General features: G+C 42.0%; 1 protein-coding gene across 1 annotated transcript in view; it reads right to left on the reverse strand.

Annotated features, from left to right (window-relative positions):
- Window positions 1–381: 381 nt before the first annotated feature.
- The window catches only part of Enpp6 (ectonucleotide pyrophosphatase/phosphodiesterase 6), a 120261-nt gene continuing 105118 nt past the window's right edge, over window positions 382–15524 (reverse strand). The window contains exons 7-8 of the mRNA XM_004639774.3: window positions 7832–7955; window positions 382–3183 (exon numbers count right to left, since the gene is read on the reverse strand). Coding sequence (XP_004639831.2) covers window positions 2978–3183; window positions 7832–7955 — 330 coding nt within the window. The 3' untranslated portion in view covers window positions 382–2977. The remainder of the gene's footprint in view (window positions 3184–7831; window positions 7956–15524) is intronic.

The raw sequence follows: 15524 nt of genomic DNA on the forward strand, positions 1-15524 counted from the left end.
TATACAAAGTACTGTCTATAACTGAACAAATATCTGATATGAATTTCTAAAATCTCTTTAAAAGTAAAGAGATTTGGGCAGAGATTTGGGCTTCTAAAATGCAGGACTCTTCTGGGTTAGAAAAATGTTCTTAATATGTTTTAGTTTACAGAATTTATTTGTTTTTTTAAATTTTATTTATTCATTTATGTGTGTGTGTGTGTGTGTGTGTGTGTGTGTGTGTGTGCGCTCGCGTGCATGGCCAGCTCAGCCCACCAGGGGGCGGGGCTGGCTGGCATGTGGTGCTGGGGGACTGAACCGTGGTGGCTGTGCTTTGCTAAGCTTGTTCTAAGTAGGTGCTTTAGACCACTGAGCCATCTCACCAGCCCTACAGAATTTATTTGAATTGGATTCTTGAAATTAGGCTGTGAGCATGGAAAGTGGACCTTCAATTCATCTTTAACTTAAGAACAGCTTTTCATTTCTTATTGACAAATCCAACCAATTAATCTTTCTCTTGGAATTAGCAGTGATGTTATAAAATAATCCAGGACAAAAGTACCTATATATATTTCTTGTATATTTTACTGCTGTGGAACAAAAAACATTTTGGCAAAATGGAATTTTCCTAGGAAAATAATATAAATTTAAAAGAAAAATAAAAGGCAACAAATTTAATCAATTAAGCCACTGAAATATATGTATTATATTAGACAAAAAGATTTTTTTCCATTAGGCTGGTTTTTTTATTAGGCCAGTATTCATGATTCCATTGGAATCTTATTCTTTCACTTATTTAATAGTACTTATTAGGAAATTATACTTTGTCAAACAAATATCTGGAATTTTGTTATGTAACTTGACCATGTATGTGTTTATCCCCTCTTGATTTTGATGATTCACTTTTAATTTAATTGCTTAAGGATGTCTTAGAGATCCTTCCTTCATAAAGGAGGAAGTGGGCTCCATTTAATTCAACAAAACATGTCCTTTAAAGGGAAAGAAAACTTTGAACAATAGACATCTGTTTCAAAAGCCAATGCCAAGGTTCTGAAAGCACTAATTTGCTTTCAACCACACAACAAAGGCTTATTTGCCTCCTTTCCAATTGATTCAACGTTTACTGGAGCTTTAAAAACATATTACATAAAACCTTGGAAATCTTTTGTGAAGATAAATTGAATATTTTTAAGAACTGATCCTCTGGTCCCATGATTCATGGCCCAGAGATGGCTCCCAGCCTTTCTGTGTTAGGGTGAACGCTGAGATTCACTTTTCAAGGTAGAAAGCACGTAAGGGCTTCCTTATCCAATAGGGATCGCATGTGCTGTCTTATCCTGACGATGTCTCATTTGCAGATGGCCTCATCTAGTGTATGTGCACTTTGAATACAATAGTAGGATTTATGGACAAATGCTCTGTGATTTATGAATGGGTTATGCAGTCTCAATAAACCCCCTTGTAAGTTAAAATATCATTCAATGGAAAATGTATTTAATACACCAACCCTATTAAAGCATTGCATATAGCTACACAGGACACTGCATTAGCTGTCCCTCCATAGTTGTGTGGTTCTTTGGGACACAGAGAGAGTGACAAACAGCCTACATCACATCAGCTGTTACACATTCAAGATTGAAAGGATGATGTCTACTGAACAGGGATGGCTTTTGCACCATCATGAAATCAATGCAAAAGTTAAACCATCATCTGTTGGGCACTGTGTGTACATACTAAGATTCTAATCATTTAAAAATCTTATTTGATGAACTCCCATATAGAAACTTAGGTGAGTAAACTAAAGCTGTTTTAAGTCAGGCTCAGTGACTCTTCTTAGAGGTATAAGCTGGCACACTGACCACCACTTTGACATTTGTTTCTTAATCCGGTGGAAGGTTGGTCAGTGGCTAGGAGTTCTGCTGCGCTCTCTTTCCCTTCCTCCCGCTCTCCCACTGTTTCCTATGGAATTTTGCGCCATTCAAGGATTCCCTTTAGAGCTGTTAGCTAAGCTCTGATTCAGGACTATTGATCCATAGAACTTACGTTTCATAGCAATAAACTAGCATTTCTGTGCTGTGTCCATATTTTCTTTGATAAGATATTTATCCCTTCTCCAGTATATATTGACATGCCAGGTATTACTGGGGTCTACAGCCCAAATCTGGAACCAGAGAGGCAATGTCTAAAGTAGCTTTCCTAGACAATTGGGAGGGAACTCTGACTGTCAGGCCATTAATGTTCAAGATCTATTATTTATAGGTTTCATGCCATGACATTCTGTGTATAATATGTCTCACAGAAACTTATAAGCATTTTTAGTTTTTTTTTTCTTTCAAGGCAAGGGAGAAATTACTGTGTACTCAGACTTCAGGGAGACCGATGTCTTTTACATTGTTTTATGGATTCTCCCATGCTCAGGGATTTCTAGTTGGCTGAACGGTGATCCCTGCTCATGTTGCATCCTTTCTAGGACTTTGCATAGTACACAAAAACTCCATGAGCAGTGTTAAGAACAGAGAGCAGCTATTGTTTTTCTGTAAACCTCTTCCAGGATGGAAGGAACAGTAGAAGGTTGTGGCCACAAACCACTAGAGATGGCTCTCAGATGTGGACAGGGCAGGCAAGGACCTGGTCTGAAGGTCTCCTTTGGGTAGGTTCAGACAAGGAGTGATAACCATGGAGTAGCCCCTTGAAGCTTGGCTCCTTAGGGTAGTTACTTCTCAGACTATATGTAACTACATGAAATGAAGGAGACCATCACAGATAGCTGAATAAATGAAAAGCTAAGGTTTTCTTATGTTGAGAAAAAATAAAGTTTGGGTGTTTTAAAAAATCAATTAGGGAGTTTTAGGTATCAAATCATCCCATAATATATGTACAGATTATATGGCTTTGATTATGTTAATGAAGCTATTATTCACATAGAAAATGAATATCATTTCACTTTGGAAGCACACTTTGCTGACAATATTTTGGGACAAGCAATATACATGCTCAGTCATGCAAACAGTAAGGGAAGAATCAAGGCCAGCACAAAGCTGTGCCTCTGGACAGAGGCAGCCATGCTGGCCTGGCTCCTCAGCATGCATACTACCCGGGACCATGAACCGTTGTTGGGTAGCGGAGTGACACCTGCCACGTTGCACATAACGTTGTAGACATCCACAGATCTAATTGGAGCAGCTCTGAAGTTGGCTTTGAAATCTGAAAGGAAAGGGAAAACAAAACAAGCTGTCATGGCTGGTCGCCAGGTACCGCGGGGCTGAATCCCAACGTGGAGGAATCACATTCAGTTCTAGGCAACTTAGGGATTAAAAAAAAATCAGATGTTTCAGTCATCTTTTTTCCATGGCCTTGAGTTATCTGGAGATAAGTCTCCTTACAAGATAAGCCAGCAAACAAATTCTTTGTGTCTAACTTGACTCCTTTGTGACAATAGCACTTCTGTTGGGACAGAAGGACAAGCTGAGGCTGCTCCAGTTCTGTAGAGCACTGAGGAGCCAGTATAGTCAGAGAGGACTGACACTCTTGCTGGACTCTGCTGAAGCGGCATGCCCATTTCCTGGAACATCTGTCTATCAGGACTGGTAGCCGGGTGCTGCAGAAGGTGTCTGCTGCAGAAGGCCGGTGGTAACTCCAGCATGTTTCTGCATTTTCTTGCACATTGAAGGCACAGGTCCCCACAGGATATGAAGCCACAAAACACCTTCAGGGCTGGTTGCTCACCAACATGGCAATGGTTTCCTAAATATGTCTGGAAGATCAACTGAGCGCCTCTTAGGAGCCTTTTGGAGGTACACAAGATGACAGCTGGGAGGAAAATGAGCAAACTAGTGCGGGAGTAAGGGACCGAAGGGAAGGCTCCGTTGGATCTAAAGAAGAAGAGCATTGTGCCTCTACCCAAGCCTGCCTCAAACTGAAGCACTAATCTAAATGGTTCAAGGAGTGTAAAGGGTATAGCTGACCCTTCACAGCATAAACTCCAGGGGCACCAAAGGTACCTCTTGAAGCCATGGAGGGGTTTTAATCAAGTGAATCTCTTTCTCCATAGAAGGAAATAAGATGCTGAGTACAAAGCCCTTGTCCATTTAAGTAGTGAATATAATAATATAGAAATATGCATAATCACCTTTGCTTTTAGGGCCCAAACAAAAATGTCCAACAAAATTCCCAAAGGCAATATTAAGTTTGAATTCAAGGGTAGAATGTTAATCTATCAATAAAGATCTGTGTCTCTAGTTCATCTGTGGCTTTTAAAGGAAATAAGTAGTTTATGGCTGCAAAGCCAATTTTCTATTTTAGAAAATAATCTATATAATTGCTTTGCAAAAATGCATATATACTTTATTTAAAAACTAATCAGGATCCCCGGTGTGCCGTGCTGGCCCCACCCCCAGGGCACACTGAGGTGGCAGGCAATTGAGACTGGGTGTGGTGGCACGTGCCTGCAATCCAGCACTTGGGAGGCTGAAAACAGGAAGACCACTACAAGTCCTATCTGTGCATTAAGACTCTGTAAACCCTGTACTAAATACATTAAAAAAAAAACACTAATCAAACAATGCTAACAACACATTTCAAAAGTAACAGCAAATTCTGTTTCTAGAATTAAAGTATGAAAAAAACGTTATATACAGAAAAGTCTGTTGCAAAGCATTTTAGATCCAAGATAACTTCTCAGGTGATGGATTTTCCTCACTTTGGAGAATTAAAAATTGAACTCAGTTGTAAAGAGGTGCATTGGTTCCATAGGAAATGGACAGTGGTAATCTTACCTAAGCCATAGTTTCAGAGATAATTGTTATGCTAATAAATGATAATCATTATTAGTATAAATATGTATAATAAACACCAGCTAGGGCAAATAATAGACTGAAAATTTTCACCTTATAAATTATGCAGCAAGTTCATTTTTCTTTTGGAGCATGAAAGATAAGGGTCAGTGTCATTTCAAAGCAAAAACTAGTTTAAAAATCCTCAAACCTGCCTGGAGGGGAGAGATACAGGGGATGCTTCAGTGTCAGCCCCTCTTTCACATCAAAACAAGGTGCACAATAGGATGAGGATGGTGGTTGCACTTACCCACCAGAAAAATCTGCTGCAGTGCAAGAAATCAATGGGAAGTTTGTCCTAGTGAACCGGAAGCTCTTCTCTGCTTGAACTGTGATATGCCCTGGATGCGACAGTCACACAACTTAGCACATGTGACCATGTCCTTGTCATGTGGGTGTGTGAGAGGGCAGTAAGATGCCCTTATCCAGCCTTTCAAACAAAACAAAACAAAAACCATATCTAACTCTTTACATGAAAAACTGAGGTCAGGCTCTTCTGACAAAAGCATAAGGAGAGAGTCTGTCTGTCTGTCTGTCTGTCTGTCTGTCTGTCTGTCTGTCTGTCTGTGTCTCTCTCTCTTTCTCTTTTGAAAGAACAAAAGGAAATCTTATGCACATAATCAGGAAGGAGAATTATTTTTTTTCCCCTCCAGTCACCTCTTATTCTTTCAGGATGGAACTTTGGCCCAATGCAGAGAAGATCCAGGTTGGAATAAACGCTACTAGAAAATTCCTGAATTGAGAATGCCTAGCTCAACTTGGGAGGATCCCATTAAGTTCTGCAGTCCACAATAGCACTTTATACCTAGGTTAGGAATCCTATGGCTGTTCTCATGGGTTTCAATTTTTTAGGATGTTAAGCATGTGTCTCCTACACAGAGAAGGCTCTATGGTTCCCGCCGCGCCAGGCCACCTTAGGCCACTGTCCGAGGAAGGCTGGCTACCTTGCAGTAGCTCATGGCATCTCACTCCTGCTGTCTTATCTTGAATGCAGAGCTCTACAGGGCAAGATTAGGTTGTTCAAATTAGAAAGTGGGATTAACCAGAGAGAGGCTATCTTCCAAATTATTTCCCTTTCTTTTTGCCCAGCCAGACTTACTGACTTCCAGGGCTGGTATGCGGGCAGCTGCATGATGCCCTGCTTCCTCCCTAAGCAACAAGCACAGACAATTAATCAGGAGGGCGCACCTTTATCTCCAAGAGCAGCGAGCCAGCTATTAAAGGCCTTGCTCTTAAATTTTCTTCTGAGTAAACAGTCAGTGTGTAAAGCTGTTTAATCTTTCATGAGAATTGGAGGCAGGAACGTGATAGTTTGCGGAAGGCTCTCAAGGCTATATCTGCTTAGAAGCATTTTGCAATTAGCGTGGTCCATTTTCATCAGGGGTCGCCTTTCCGTCTGTAAAGAGCTGAGGGCTTTTAGTGTTAAAGGAGCACATGATGGAGCCCTTCATTAATGGACAAAATCTCTCCACTGAATTTAAATCTAAGTTAATACAGCTTGGTATTACTTTGCTCAACAGTTTCAGTTTGGGGCTTGATATGGATCTGCTATAAAATATGCCTGAGACTCCTGCTCATATACATCCCTTCAATAAGCAATTGTTTTGCATTCATGATCTCTTCTGGGGAAACAGGGGGTGATGCTTTTGACTGCTCAGACACATTTTCCCATTCCATGACTCTTCAGTGTCTTTTCCTGTCTTTAGCTGACTTCAACATAGTCTTCAAGACATCATTCCATTTCTCCAGTTTTGGAGAGCTGCTTGCTGACTTGGGGCTTGGCTGGCATGAAGCATGTGACAACTTTCTTTGGTCAGTGGCAACAAACTCAGACACTCTCCTAGGCCAATGTTAGGAACTCAATTAGGGCTCCATAAATATTTGCTGCTACTGGTTCTGATTCTCAGGACTTAAGAACTAGATTCTTGTTTGGGAAAATATTTGGACCAATGTGTTCTGAACTCCCTGAAACACTGATGGAGGTTGCAGAAACTCACATCTTGTGGTTCTTAATAGCCATTTTGTCATAAATAGAGTGAACTGAGGTGTGAGATGACATGTCTTTGGTCTTATTCCATTGAAGAGAAGAGCAGAGTCTATGGATGGATGTCTAACATATTACTTGAAAGGAAACACTGGGCTTTCTTGCAACATTTTGATCAACATCCAGAAAAAGGCATCTGTAATGCAGATATCAGGATAAATATATTTGATAAAAGAATAAAGAGTAGCTCATGAATTAGTCAACTAACTGATGGTTTATGACTATTGAATCCTATCCTTTATTTTTGCAAAGAATTGGGTATTCAGGTGGTAGTAGGATCTGCAGCGTATTCATTAATCTCTATTATGAATTTTTAGTACCCTATCAATTAAATCAAATGATCAAATAGACATTCTTTTTCTCCCCTTCCTCCCAGCCATTTGGAATATAATCTGATCAACTAAGGCACAGTGAATTTGTTTTTATTCAAGATATCCCTAGCCATTCTGGCTCATTCTCAAAGTCAATCTCAAGGTCATTTCAGAGCCCGCCCTTGAGCATATCCTAGCTTCTGGTTGGGCTCTAAACCAAATAAACCCTACAGGGATAGGTGCTGTACACAGAGAGAAAACTGTGCAAGAATCAGACCCCTTGAAGTCATTGTGTCAACTTTGAGACTCACAGCTGTCAGCAACATGGTGTCTGATAAGCTTTCCTGGATATCAGATAGCTGTGAAATAACATTTTGATGAATTAAGTAAAAAATGAATCACAAACATGTGGAATACATTTTCTTCACTGCACTCAGGATTTAAAATTTACAAGGAAAAGTATTTGGCCACAATTGCCAAACCCAAGAAGCATTTGAAAGGAAGCCAAAAAAAAGATGTTTCATGGAAAGCAGCTGGGTTTCCTTAGGTTGGCTCATAAAGAGGATCCATAAAGAAATCACTCTGGTCTTTACTAGGGTGATTAGACCCTATTACAGATACTTCCTTGGGAATAGCTAAGGGCATGCGGTCGTTTCTTTCCCTACCAGGTCCAAAGGCCAGGAAGATGCCCCTCATGTCCATGAGCTCGTTGTCATATCCGTGCCATCCACGCTGCCAGCCTTCTCTCTTGCCAGTACTATTCATCCAAAATGGGAGCGTCTCTCGACTCTGAAATCAAGAAAGGCGATGACCTCACACCACGTTTTCACAATGGTGATGTGGGGGTATCTGGTCCAAGCTACACTCCGTGTAGAGATTTTCTCCTCAGCATCCCTGACTGGGCTCAGACAACCTCAGCTAGATCACTTCCTAGTCCAGGTAGCTCAGCTCTTTGGTGGCACCCTGTTAAAATGCTGAAGAGTCCTGGTTAAGAAGGTATTTTCTTACACTGAATTGAATTTTATCTTGTAATTGGGTTTAGAACCACTAAATACAGCTTGTTAGAGACATAAGGGATGTTGAAGTGTATCTGTGGTATAATAAAAATAATTTGGTCTTTGTCCCAGGTTCCTATCAAAAAGCCCCTAAAGCCCCTGGAATTTCCTGAATGATAGGAGTGTCTTTTGTTATTCACAATGAATATTTTTCTCCCTTACCAGAGTTTATGCTAAGGAGGTAGGGGATTACAGTCACAAGATTGGGAAGGCCACATAGCTTCAGGTGGGGGTTGGTATGGGGGAACAAGCCTCCTGATTAAGAGGTTAGAATTTTCACCCTTGTCCCCTCGCCAGCAAGGAGAGTGGAGACACTGGAGACTCAATTTAGTCATGTGACCAATGAACAATGTAATCACTGGTGCCTAAACAATGACACCCATATGAATTCCACAGCAACATGATTCAGACAGCTTCCAAGCAATGGAAGCTCTATGCCCTTCATCTTTCATACTTGACTGTCTGTATCTCTTCTATTTGGCTATTTCTAAGCTGTAACCTTTGTAATAAAACTTTAAGCACAAGCATAGCACTTTCCTGAGTCCTGTGATGTGTTCCCTTGCTATAAAACCTGAAGTGAGGTCATGAGTACCCTTGATTTTTGTGTCCAAATCAGATACACATGTTGTGCTAACATGGGAGCAGTCTCCCAGGCCTATGCCCCAGGACCTGCTCTAACTTCAGATATTACCTTTGGACCTGAATTGAACTGTGATACTCACAGCTGATGATGTTGGAGAAGTCTTCCTGCAAAACATGGTATCTATCCACTCATCTCATTTTACTAACAACTTAAGTGTAGAGGGGCCCCTCACTACTGTCCCAGGACTCCCTCCACTTATTCAACCATTTGAAGATGGCACCCATGTTCTTCTCATCTAGACCTTGCAGACCTTCCTGTCTTTCAACCACTCTTCATTTGAGATGGTGTCATGGTGCCTACATGTCCCCTCAAAGCTTCATACAGTCATAGGTAGAGCTTTCTAGAGTTGTCTAGATCTAGAGTGTGTGATACTGAGATTGATTCAAGGCCCAATGCCAGCTCATACAACAGACAGAAAGAGCTGTGAATGTCCCTTATTGTTTTGCTATCTTCTGTCATCATGAACTGTTTTTCTTCTTCTGTATCACCCTGTCTTGGAGTAAGCCCATTATGGACTAAAACTTCTACAAACTGTGAACTAAATAAACTCTTTTTCTTTAACTTTGAGTGTCAAATATTTTGTCTCAACAATAAGGAAAGTGAGACAAAATATGGTACCAAAAGTAGGGTCACTGCTGCTGACCATTTCATTTAAGAGCCATTGGAGCTGGCTTGTGGGAAAAGGAGAATTAGGAAAGGTTTAGAAATGCCATGTGAAAAGGCACAGCTGAAACACCTGAGGCTGTACTTGTTGGGAGATTCTGGCCCGAGCTCAGAAGACCAAATGCCGATAAAATTTCTGACACGAATGACCAGGCTCAGGAGCTTTCTGCTGAGGTCAAGATGCACTATGGACTGTTATACTCCAGACAATGTATTATGCCTCAGCAAAAGTTTGAATTTTTCTCATGACTAGTGGCTTTGCCTGAGACTGAGATTAAGGGTGGCAGATTAATTGGTCATGGCAAAAGAAGTTTCTAATGAAGTCTAATGTTGAGGAGGTTGCATGGCTACTATTGGGCCATTAAAAATCAATAACAAAGATGCCAGCAAAATGATTTAAAACATTGTGAGTTTGGTCAGAAAAAAAAAAAAACTGCTGGAAAGGTGTGGACTGAAAAGATAGAGCAAGAGAAATTTTAATTGCAAAAAAAAAATGGCATTAAGATATCATAAGAATGAACAAGACTCCAGCCTTTATAGTCTCAGAGATGCAAAAGTAAAAGATTTTAAAAAGAGAGTCACAGGGGCCCTTGAGATAGCTTAGCGATCTAAAGAGTCTGTTTAGGCAAGCTTAGGCAAGCTTGCAGAGACTGTGGTTTGATCCCCAGCATGGTATGCCATGCCAGCCCTGCCTCCAGGATGGGCTGAGCCAGCCATAATAAAATAAAATAAAATAAAAACAGAGCAACAGAACACCACAATCCACAGTGGATGTGGTGGCCTAAAAAAATTTATTTCTCAAAATTTGGTTCACAGGCAATTTAAAAAAGCCTGGCTGTTATTCCAGCCTGAGGCAGATCTTAGCATCACCCACATGGCGCTGGTTCTAGGTGCATGCAAAATGCAAGAAGGCTTCCATCCATATTTCAGGAAAAGGTCTGAGAGGTCAGGCAGTGTGCCCCTGAGCAGGCAGTGAGTGGAAAGCCAAAAGTGTGATGGGGACCCCAGAAGTTCAGAGAAGCCAAGAATATGGATTGTCTGACTAACACTGCAAGGAAAGAGCAGAGTCAGCCCCAGAGCAAAGCTGTGAGGGCTGCACGAGCCAGCAGTGCCGCAGGGACGAAGCCACCCAAGCCTTTTTTACAGACTTTCATGGATGCTGGAAGTGGAACTGCGGGCTTTAATGTTTGCCTTACTAAATTTTGTTCTTGCTGAATTCCTTCTTTTTTGCCTTTCTTCTGTTTATAACTTTCAAAATAAAAATGTCTATCTTATGCCATTAAATGTTAAAAGTGTTTAACTTTTCATTTGTACAAGGGCTCACAGCTAAGAGTTTTCCTTAAATCTCAGAGGAGATTTTAGATTTAAGCTTTTAGCAATGCCAAAACTGTTAAGACTTTGGTAACTCTTAGAGACAGACTAAATACCTTTTGCATAAAGGAAAGTATGTGAATCTTTGGGAGGCCAGGGGTAGAGTGTTATGGCTTGTGTCTAGATGTCCTCCCAAAGCCTCAACCAGTCATAGGCAGGCTTTTTCAGAGGTGACAGAATCCCAAATGTGTGACACTGAGACTGATTCATGGTACAATGCTAGATGCAAAATCACTAGGATTAAGGCTGTGAGTGCTACTCACTTTAAGTAACCCAGAGAAAATACAAGAGATAGAAAGAGCTGTGCTTCCCTCTGCCTGCCATGAACTGGTTCTCCTCTTTCTTGCCACCCTGCCTGAGGCTCAGCTGATTATGGACTAAAACCTCCTCACTCTGTAAGCTGGATAAACATTTCCTCCTTTAACATTGGGTGTCATGTATTTTGTCTCAAAAATGAGAAACATAACCAAGTCAGATGAGTTCCAGAACCATCATTCCCTGTTACATTTAGAACTAAATTTTCTTAGACTGGTTGGCTGTGGTAGTGCACACCTATGATCCCAGCACTCCAGTAGGCTGAAGCAGGAGGATCACAAGTTTGAGCCCAGCCTGGGGAATTTAGTGATTTAGTGAGAAACTGTCTCAGAATAAATATTAAAAAGGCGTGGAATGTGAAAACCTTCAATTTAACCTCCAATACTGTAAAATAATAATAATAGTAATAATGATACATTTCTTAGACTACAGATGCTTATTTGTTACAAAACAAAGCTTTGAGAAGGTTTTGTGAATCCTGAGGAAGGTATAGCTTGTTGAACACAACCCAGCCAATCATTGAATCCAATGATTCATTCCTGATATTCCAATCATCTTCGTGCTAAGCCTAGCTTAATATTGCATATGTTCTTAATGCAAGAGGTAGAATAGGCTGCTCGTGGTGAGTTGATGGATTCAAAAGAGTGAACCGACCAGTCCTTTCCAGGTTGACTCACAAAGTTAGAATCAGTGCTATGTATTTAATGAGTGAAACAATTCCCAGAGCCAAGTACTGTGCTCAATTAATTGTCACAGATTCCAATGTGGACAACATCATTTTCCTCATTTTGTAATTGACACAGAGAGAATAAGTTAGGCTCTAAACGCCACACAGCTAGGAAGAGTTGGTGCAGGGATCTGGACTCAGGTCTGTCTCTTGGTCCTTGTGCACATCAGTGACAGGTCAGTGCAGTGCTCCTGGCAGAGCCTGACAGTTGGGGTGCCCTCCTCTCCCTGTGTCTTCACCAACAGTGTACGGCCAGGTGCAAAATGGAGAGATGAGATTGGGAACGAGTTGGGCAATGGGATCAAATTCCAGTTTACTACTTTCTAGCTCCGTGATCCCGATCTCTGCAAGCTACTTAATCTCTCCGAGCTTCAGTTTCCTTGCTGGGTGCAGGGATCATGGTACCCATCTTGCAAGGAGCATGGAGGATGGCATCAGCGTGTGCTAAGGACGTGCCCCACCATAGGTGCTCAGCAAGCAGTTGCAGTCTGTTCACCAGATGCCACAGGCTACATGGCGAGGTGCTTTGGTTCTGAGGGCTGAACTCTCACTTGCATATTTTTCTGTCACGTCACATCGCACACCCATCCGATCTCACCCCATAAAGAGCTCCCTAGGGTTTCTGTTTTCCAAATTGCCTTATTTCATTGACTCTCTGTTTCCTGAATTTCCATCATCCCATGTCTGTCCTCCAGCTGTAGCTTGTATTTTTCCAAGAACAGGCTTTATGAACTTACTGCGTTTCTAATTTTTCATACTACTTTGTGCTTCATCTCTCTCTGGTGAGGCTTGCAACACATCCCAGTTGAGTTTCATCAGCTAACTTAGTGTGTTGCTTTTCTGCTCACAGTCTACATGGCAGTGGCGCCTGGCACAATAAGTGGGCCATTTTCTTTTAGCAACCTTACTAACCATGAGCCCGGTAGTATGCATGCGCCCTGTGGACAGGGGAAAGATGCAAGACTGATTAAAAATTACAAATTAAAATACTGCAATTATTTACTTCATGGTAAACACAGGCAGCAATAAAAACTTTAGCTCCAAAGGAATGGGAGATCCATTTGATCATAGATAAACCACTTATTTTTATCAAAATGACAAATTGCACTAGCATAACACTGTCTTTGCTGATTTAAAAAATAGTAATAGATTGGTTGCATCCAAAGGTATGTTTTGTCCAAGTGATTGGGTGGATTAGGGTACACGCAGAGCCTTAATTTCAAAATGGTACACAGATGATTTCCTCCTTCTCCCTCTCCTGGTGGCTGTGGCGACTGTGTTGCATAACACGTTATTTTCCCAGGATGCAGGTTCAGGGCTGTGCTAATGGAGAGGTATGTGTCACATACACCCCAGGCTCCACCTGGGGACCCCTTAGCTTGTGTGTGTGTCTTCAGGCTGCTGGTTGAGGAACTGTCCCCATTTAGCTCTTGTCATGCCCTTGGATTGCCATATAGTGCCACCTAGTGACATCCTGGGGATAGAGACAAGGTGAGAAACAAGGGTAGGGTAGGGTGTGTGTGTGTGTGTGTGTGTGTGTGTGTGTGTGTGTGTGTGTGTATACAGGCAAAAAACACTCCTCCTCCAACAGCATGTGCTGGAAGGGATAGTGCTTTCTGAAAAACCAGTGGGGTAAAAGTCAATGACTTCCAGGATAGCTTGTTCAATTCTGCAGATGTGCATTGAGCTCAGGGTCTGTGTTGAGTGCTCTGCTAGGCTTCTAGGGACATGGAGGGGTCCTCTAAAGAGCTTCTCACTCCTCAGAGAGGAAAGGAACTTGCAGTTCCTGGGTCCCAGGCAGTAAGAAAGATTGTGGGGCTAAAAAGGAGCCCTGTAGGGAGGATCTGCCCAGTGGGATCGGGCTGTGTTGATAAATGTATAAATAAGAATATGTATATATTTTATGTATATATTTCTGTGAGTGTGTACATATATGTGTGTGTATTTATGTATGTGCTTGTAAGAGTGTGTATGTGTGGGTGTGTGTATTGGAGTGGTGGGAGGGAGAGGAGGGACCACAATGAGAAGACCACACACAAGGCCGTAATCAAGACACTGGGACGTGCTAAGGCTCCTCAGTGACGGGCCCCTTGAGAGCTCTCTCCACTGAAGGACTGATGCCAAGAAGTCCCTGAAAAATAAGGAGTCCTTTCCCACAGCCTCCTGTGGGAAAGGAGACAGGGAGAAAGCAGCCATTGAAGTGAAGCTTCTGGAGGCCAGAGAAACTAAGGCTTCTGTTCTCCTGACAACCTGGGGATATATTAACTAGGAGGTGACCAGCTATCCCAGGGAGCTTTCAGAATACAAGACTTTGACTCTTAAAAGCAGGACAGCCACAGCCTAACCAGACAAGTTAGTCACTGTACACTGAACACTAACGGATTCAAAGAAATTCCTTGTGCGGGCTAACCTGTTCAACACTTGCTTGCACCGCCCACTAGCCTCCCATGCCTGGGGAAGCCAGTGCCTGATCTTCTTTGATGTCCCACTCAACCAGTCAGTCATTTCCAATGGGAAAGAACCAGAAATTGTCACACAGGAGAATGCAATGAGAAATAGCTGAGTTGTTATGCTTTGGACTTGGGTTCCTGCATGTTGGCACTTGTGCCCCATTATTAGTGTGCTGTGATCGTACCAACCATGAGCTTGGGATGCCACATGGCATGATTATGAGATAAAGCCCACAGGTTTAGCCATGAATGGTGGTGTATATCTGTAAACCTAGCCTTCTGGGAGGCTGAGGAAGGAAGGTTGCAAGATTAAGCCTGGGCAACTTGGTGAGACCCTGTCCCTATTTTGTCTCTGCAAAATGAGTATTTCAAAAGGACTGGGAATGTAGATCCATTGTAGGCTGTAGACTAGTCTTTGTTTCAATCATTGTTAAAGAAAAAGTAACATTTACTATTCCTTCCAATTCAAACACCCAGTAAATCCATCTATTTTAATTCCTCATTCTAGGGTTCCTTTGTGGTGCTAAGCCAGGATGTCTGGGTGATATGTCAGAGCCTGAGTGGGAAAGGAGGTGGAGATGAACAGAGGGATGGAAGGACCAGGAGAACCAGAAGCTACCTGAGCAGTTGTATTCCTTACTTTCTGTTTGCACATGGGCAATGTGCTTGCTTTGGCCAGCTCCTGGGCATTTCCTTGTTTTTATCTTTATGCTTTTGGAATTTGTTAGCATATGTTTCTCACCTGTGCCTTCTGAGTTCTCTGTACTGTAAATCAGAAAGTAGTTGTTAAGACTCAGAGAAAAATACTCTGAGGTATCAGCAGCTGCCAGGGCAGTATCGGGCCCCCGCTCGTGCCCTATATCCCTAAAGACTTCTGTCTAGGTGACTGAGGGTGTTGACATCTGTCCCATGAAGATTTCCTCTCTGGCCACAGGGACAGTTGTGGGCCCTTGCTTGGTTCCTCCAGCTCATGCTGGGCCCTCTATTTTGCTCTTTGTCCTTCAGAGGGGACAGTTATGGCTCCTATCTCAAATCAGGGCACTTACTATATATGGGTTCCTGAGCCTGACTGGACACAGATTGTCCTGAGCTTTTCCTTGGCCCCAGTTTTTCTTTTTTCTTCTTTCTTTCTTT

The sequence above is a fragment of the Octodon degus genome, unplaced genomic scaffold, assembly GCF_000260255.1.
Source record: "Octodon degus isolate 3935 unplaced genomic scaffold, OctDeg1.0 scaffold00114, whole genome shotgun sequence".
Lineage (NCBI taxonomy): Eukaryota > Metazoa > Chordata > Mammalia > Rodentia > Octodontidae > Octodon > Octodon degus.